Source organism: Oncorhynchus mykiss, chromosome 27, assembly GCF_013265735.2.
Source record: "Oncorhynchus mykiss isolate Arlee chromosome 27, USDA_OmykA_1.1, whole genome shotgun sequence".
Lineage (NCBI taxonomy): Eukaryota > Metazoa > Chordata > Actinopteri > Salmoniformes > Salmonidae > Oncorhynchus > Oncorhynchus mykiss.
Window position 1 is genome coordinate 10,580,426 of NC_048591.1, and position 6,227 is coordinate 10,586,652.

The 6,227-nt window shown below is 40.7% G+C and overlaps 2 protein-coding genes across 9 annotated transcripts in view; one reads left to right on the plus strand and one right to left on the minus strand.

The window, feature by feature from the left end:
- Positions 1-2,181, plus strand: part of rap1gap2a (RAP1 GTPase activating protein 2a) — an 87,713-nt gene extending 85,532 nt beyond the window's left edge. For all 8 annotated transcript variants that reach the window (XM_036964727.1, XM_036964725.1, XM_036964732.1 and 5 more), the window contains one exon: positions 5-2,181. In XM_036964727.1, coding sequence (XP_036820622.1) covers positions 5-13 — 9 coding nt within the window. In that variant the 3' untranslated portion in view covers positions 14-2,181. The remainder of the gene's footprint in view (positions 1-4) is intronic.
- Positions 1,995-5,590, minus strand: LOC110507535. The gene is made up of 5 exons (XM_021587575.2): positions 5,238-5,590; positions 4,571-4,909; positions 4,195-4,392; positions 3,948-3,976; positions 1,995-3,850 (listed from the first exon to the last, which is right to left on the minus strand). The coding sequence occupies exons 1-5, from the start codon at positions 5,284-5,286 to the stop codon at positions 3,746-3,748; spliced, it is 720 nt and encodes a 239-aa protein (XP_021443250.2). The 5' UTR covers positions 5,287-5,590; the 3' UTR covers positions 1,995-3,745.
- Positions 5,591-6,227: the final 637 nt, after the last annotated feature.

Sequence of the window (6,227 nt, forward strand, 5' to 3'; positions counted from 1 at the left end):
GCAGTCCGAGTAGAAATCTGGATATTCCAAAAAAGGGACAACACTGGCTGTTGGAGCAAAAAACAGCCACAACATCACCCACGCATCACAATGGAATCCCAAAATGTACTTAACTTCATGACTTAAGGGAATTAAGTGGACTAGCTAGTGCGTAAGAGCACACACACACGCAGACAGATACTGAGCTGGAAAGGAGGAAGAATCCTGTGAGTCTGAACTAAGAAGTGGTGAAAGAAAGGTTCCTCTCAGTATCTCTCTCTCGACATGTCTGGTACAGAAATAGCTCACAGTGAGAGGTGCCCACGTGTCGCTGACATCACACCACATGTTTATTGGCCTCTGGTCTGATTAAAATACTCATCTGTAACATTAACCTGATACAACTAGACAAGGCAAGGTTTAAAGGTCCAATGCAGGCATGTTTATCTCAATATCCAATCATTTCTGGGTAACAACTAAGTACCTTACTGTGATTGTTTTCAATTCAAATTGTCAAAAAGAAACAGAAATAGCTTCTTAGCAAAGGGCAATTTCTCAAGCAAGAATCTTGCTAGGCCTGTGGGGAGGGAAAACTGAAAAGGAGCTGTTATTGGCAGAGAGGTTTGGAACTCTCTTTCTTATTGGTCTATTAACCAATTTACCGCATGGTGATGTCACCGTGGAAGGCCAAACCTCTATCCCAGCAGAACAGGCTGAAATTTCAGGAGCTCTTTTCAAACAGCTCCTACAATAAAAGGGCATTATCATCATCATATTTCACAGTATTATTCCAACCTCATAGTGTGGAAATATATATAAAACACAGGACAATCTCGTTTTTGACTGCACTGGGCCTTTAACCTCACAACATTCGTCTGTCATTGATTTATGACACTGTGGTGATAGGTCACTTTTCCGCTGTACTCATCTCTCATATTACAGTGATTGTTTATTGTTGTCCTCTTCTGTTATGATCTCCATATCTGGGTCCAGGTTGGTGTAAGTTGTTGTACTATCCTTCAGAAAGGGATGTTGTTGTTAACCTGGGGGACTGTCTCTCTTGCCTTTGCCCCAGTATGTCTGTTTGGGGACAGTTCCTCCATTGCCTAACAAGGAGTTCCTGCTGCGGTAGTTTAGCTGCTTTTTAAGTCACCTGTTGTAATGCTAGTCGTCTAAACCCCTTGGCCTCACATACAGTATGTATCTGCTGCACAGTCAAGGCAGGTCAATAGAATGGATCAATCCACAATAGAGATAGATGCAGTATTTATGTACTGTATATATACTAGGGTTGCTAGGGTTGGGGTCAATTCCATTTCCGTTCCTTTTTTTTTTATCTCGTAGGAATATATTGAGGACAATTGGAATTTAACTTTACTTCCTGAATTGACATGGAATTGATAGATACAGTGTTTATCTCTATGGCTCAATCCTCATCGAACAGTTTTGAAGTATTCAAGTTTGTCTTAAGCTGCAGAAGGAAGGGACTTTACCCTCATAAACCAAGTGCTCTATTAGTGGAGATTTGCTCACATGAAAAGAAAAATGCCATTGCGCTCTGTCACAAGCTTAATATAGCCAAAGTCGCGCCTTACAATCTATCTGAAACCCTTACACCTTCCGGGTGCTTCTCACTGTGTGAGAGGTTGAGCAGAGAGTTTGGATAAGTTTATTTGGTTTGCGTTTAGCTATGGGTGTCTGGTGAATCCAAAACCTGCGTTCAAATACTATTTGAAATCTTTCAAACACTTTGAGTGTGCGCTCCAGCCTGCCTTGGTTTGCAGTTTTGGGACAGGCAAGTTAATCAAGCACAGATCCTGGATTTGAAATGGTTTAATATAGCATTTGAGCCCAGGTCTGCTTTTCACGTGCCCTTATACAAACATCCAGTTGTATTTCACCCAAGTTCATCAATGTTCGTTGAAAACATGGCTGCTTATGAAGGAGGCTTAGCTGAGAAACACACAGACTGCTCCATGGAAATCATGTTTAGCCGTTCAAGTCATTTCGCAATGTTTTTTTTTTTTCTCTCACTAACATTTCTCCAAAAATAAATAATTGGCCAGAGAATATTTTAAAGAGATCTTACGTATTTTGGAAGTGTGATTGAACGCTTTGTGATTTTGATGGTTCATTTTTCAGTCTTAAGTGAAAGCAAACAGAAGAAAAAAAAAATGTGATGTTAAAAAAAAAAAAAAAAAACTATGTTAGAGCATTGTAGTTCCAAAAGATATTATAATGCAACTTTACCTTGTTGTAAGCTATATGATTATAAACTAATCATGTGTGAATGTCTTCACCCAGGAACGCATCGAAATGGCAAGGTCTCCATTGATGTGACCAGCTATATTTGAGTTTGGGAGAATATCCATGCACTATAGAGGTTCATTCTTATCGCTGGAGTATTTGTGACTGGAGTTCTGTTATGTGGTACACAAAAACTCAGAAAGTTGAGCAGGGCAGAGAGTTAAATAGGAACTAGTCTTTTAGTTCGTAGAGGGCATCCACAAGTGCCCCTCAGCCTACTCTCTATTAATAAGGCCATAATTTATTGATTTTATCTTTTGCTATTGATGTTATGTAAAAATGTAATTGCAGATTAAATTAATGAAATAGGTCAAATGAAAATAAATTTTAATTTAAAAAGCCTACAAATGCATATGTATATTTCGTTATGTAATGTGGCATTAAGAATTTATTATGAAATAAAATGTTGTATTTTGTGTCAATTTGTGTTGTGTTGCTTAATCCAGTGACCTCACAGGAAGGAACAGAGGCATATCTGAATGTTTTTGTCTGTTAATTATAAAAGGGACATAGCATGCTTTAGACCTGCGTTCAAATACTACTTGAAATCATCTTAAATAATGTATATATTTGCCTGATTGAGCTTGCCTGGCTTAATGGACCAATGGAATAGTCCAAAAAACGGCAAACCTCACCCCTCTGCTCCTCCAGGCAGGCTAGAGCAAAAACTCGAAAGTATTTGAAATATGTCTAATTGTATCTGAACCCAGGTCTGCTTTACATGGAACATTGTTTGGAGGGGGAAACATTTAATACAAGTCGCTCTACTTTGCTTAGCAGTGACAATATTTTGGTATGGAACATCAGTTCTAGTTTGTTTATTAAAACACACGGCAGAGAAAGTAGTTTCCACCAATTACATAACTACAGTGTTAACAAATAAAAGACTGTTGCACACATCATTATTTAGAACATTCAACATAGATTATATTCTCAGATGATTTGCACATGGCATCACATCATCTAGCTGAGTGCGTGGATAGCAGTCACTGCATGACACATACAAAATACCGAACGCATCTGAAATCATTCAATCCAGAGCTCTGAAATGTGACCACTTGGTCAAAACAGTCTGTTACATGCGGAGGTGAATATTGTAGTGAATTCAGGGGATAGCCTTGGTCAGGATTCGAACCCAGGTCCAGCGACTGTCAAGCCAACGCCGAAGCCTTTACGCCAAGAGATCCAACCATTTGACGAGGTCACTACCTACTGGCCACAGACGTCAATTCAACGTCTATTCTGATTCAGAGGGATTGGGTTAAAAACGGAAGACGCATTTCAGTTGAATGCATTCAGTTGTACAACTGACTAGGTATCCCCCTTTCCCTTTCACTTATTCCACGTTGGTTCCACGTACTTTAATTGAAATTACTTGGAAACAACGTTGATTCAACCAGTGTGTGCTCAGTGAGTAGGAGATGGGTTAAGGTCTCTACAATATAAAAGTCTGACTGAGTCAGGGGAAGTGGAGAGAGGAGTAGACTGTGGGCTGTGCAGCTTCTCGTTGAGGATTAGGATTCGGCTGTTCAAGGCAGCCCTTTGAAAGAGCTGCATAGACCAACTGCAAGAAAACAGACACTCAAGTTAGCCCGAGGAAGCATTATAGAAAAAGGTTAAGGATAAGGGCATTCAGAAGCCATTATTCAAAGAACACGCACCTCTATCTTTGGTTTAGGCTTGGGTGTGGCTGCAAAGAAAAGATACGAGTCAAAAGCAGAATTAATGCACACCTAATTGGGCACTTCACAAATTAGCATTAGACTTGGCCTTTAAATAAGCAGTAGACACGTTCAACTGTACAATTGGATACCAAGTTCATGTACAGTGCTGTGGTAGAAATGTGCATGTCAACACACTGCAGCAAGAAGTTATGAAATTGTATCGATAAAGAAAGAGATGTCTTACGGGGCTTGTCCTTGCGGGCGCTTCGGGAGCGTGGCGGGGGGTTCGGCGGTGGTATTGGTGGGGGCTGAGACGGGACCTTTGACCTTCTATGGCAAGCCAGACCCAGACCCAGAACCAAAACCAGGGTGATTACCAAACAGGTACTTACATACACCACCACCCTGGAATAGACCTTCCACACGGATGTGGGTGGTGTGGCTACAGAGAAAGGGTACAGCAAACTCAATGATGTCAGAGCACATACCAGTCTACTTGTCATCTCGGAATGTGGAGTGGTCATTTTCTGTGATTGTTTCTTATTTTGGGGATAAAAAAATAAATACATACTGTACATTACTTGCATGAAATGTATTAACAATAGAAGGACCATATGTACCTGCAGTAATGTTCACATGTGTCATATGTCCAACACTGGTGTATCCCTCAACCCAGGTGATCTGGCATTGGTACATTCCATAATCTGATTGGTTGACGTTGAGGATGTCCATGAGCAGACGGGTTCTATTGGTTGTCAACGTGACGTTGGAGAGATGATGCCTTGGAGTGGGACTAAATAGAAGGAACTGTCCCTCTGTTGACAGACCCCATCCTCCTGTCCAGCCATCATCTCCACAATGCTGAACAACACAGGATAGGGAAAGAGTGCCCCCTTTTGGTACGTTAACAGAACCTCTCTTTGCCAAGATTGAAGTCACACACTCCTCTGCATCATGACCTGAGGGAACAAAAGTTGAAAAAAAGTGAACACATAAATATGATATAAACAATTCACTAGACAATGAATATCCAAACAGCAATCTACATGTATAGTAATGAGAGAGAACTAATTGAGAGTAGTTATTCCCCATGAAACCTATCTTGTAGGGAAGCAGATGGTACATCAATTTAGATTAGATTGTTTGATTGATTATTTGTCCTTTCTTTTCTTGAGTGACATCATAGATAGCTGTTTCAGGTGCTTGTTGGTCATCCTACTTCTGGTTTTAAAACCAAGGTTATATCCACAACTGTCAGGAATCCTAAACATAAGTAGTTGGACTTACCCGGGAGAATGCATAGACAGGTCAATGAGAGAAACAGACAGTTGTACATGTCTTTCTTTCCCTTAGAATAGTATGTTTTTCTTCAGCGTTCCCCTTCCAGTTACTTTCCCCTGTATGAGCTCATGCCGGGTTCCATAGAGCAGCCCCAAGACATGTCCTGGTGCCTCAGGAAGCTGGACCGAACATTATCAGCGCAATAACTACTGTGTTTTTACCAGGCGTATACAAATTGTTCTTCGTTTTTCAATTGTTCTTTCACTTTCTCATGGCATTTTTCCCCCTCATTGGGAGTGTACTCTCCGCAATTGCGAAATGGTTTCCACCAGCTGCCTCAGTCGAGTTGGAAGTAAGGAAGGAAGTTCACACACACACACACACACACACACACACACACACACACACACACACACACACACACACACACACACACACACACACACACACACACACACACACACACACACACACACACACACACACACACACACACACACACACACACACACACACACACACACACACACACACACACACACACACTCTCTCTCTTCAACTCCAAAAGACAAATCACATCCTTCCTCAGGCTGAACCCTGAAATCTGTGGGCTGGGCACAATTATTAACTCCTTACATAGAAAATACATTCAGTATTACATTTACTGAAGAATACATTTCCATGGAAACCAAGAAGAGAGTGTGTTGAATGTGTATGTTTTTGATTGTGTCTGTACATTGAATCTAATTTTTTTCTATTTCAAAGGAAGATTGTGTAGTGGCATGGACCATGTTGTAAAGTAAATCTCCTTGTTGCTTCTATCCACCCTAGGCTATATTTCGCTCCAATTCAGGCCAACCGCAAGGTAGTTCAAACTGTAAAATGAGAGCAACAAAATTAGTTATTACGGAATAATAAGAACGGCATACATACATTCCACAATGATTGTCACATTTCAGCTGAATAACTTGGTATAGAGCTTCAACTGTACTGATG

Excerpts from the sequence above, each read along its gene's own strand:
- LOC110507535 (XM_021587575.2), bottom strand. The coding sequence starts at position 5,286 with ATGTACAACTGTCTGTTTCTCTCATTGACCTGTCTATGCATTCTCCCG. Across the intron at positions 4,910-5,237 it reads CTGTCTATGCATTCTCCCGG|GTCATGATGCAGAGGAGTGT; the intron begins GTAAGTCCAACT and ends TTGTTCCCTCAG. Across the intron at positions 3,851-3,947 it reads AGCCTAAACCAAAGATAGAG|TTGGTCTATGCAGCTCTTTC; the intron begins GTGCGTGTTCTT and ends GTTTTCTTGCAG.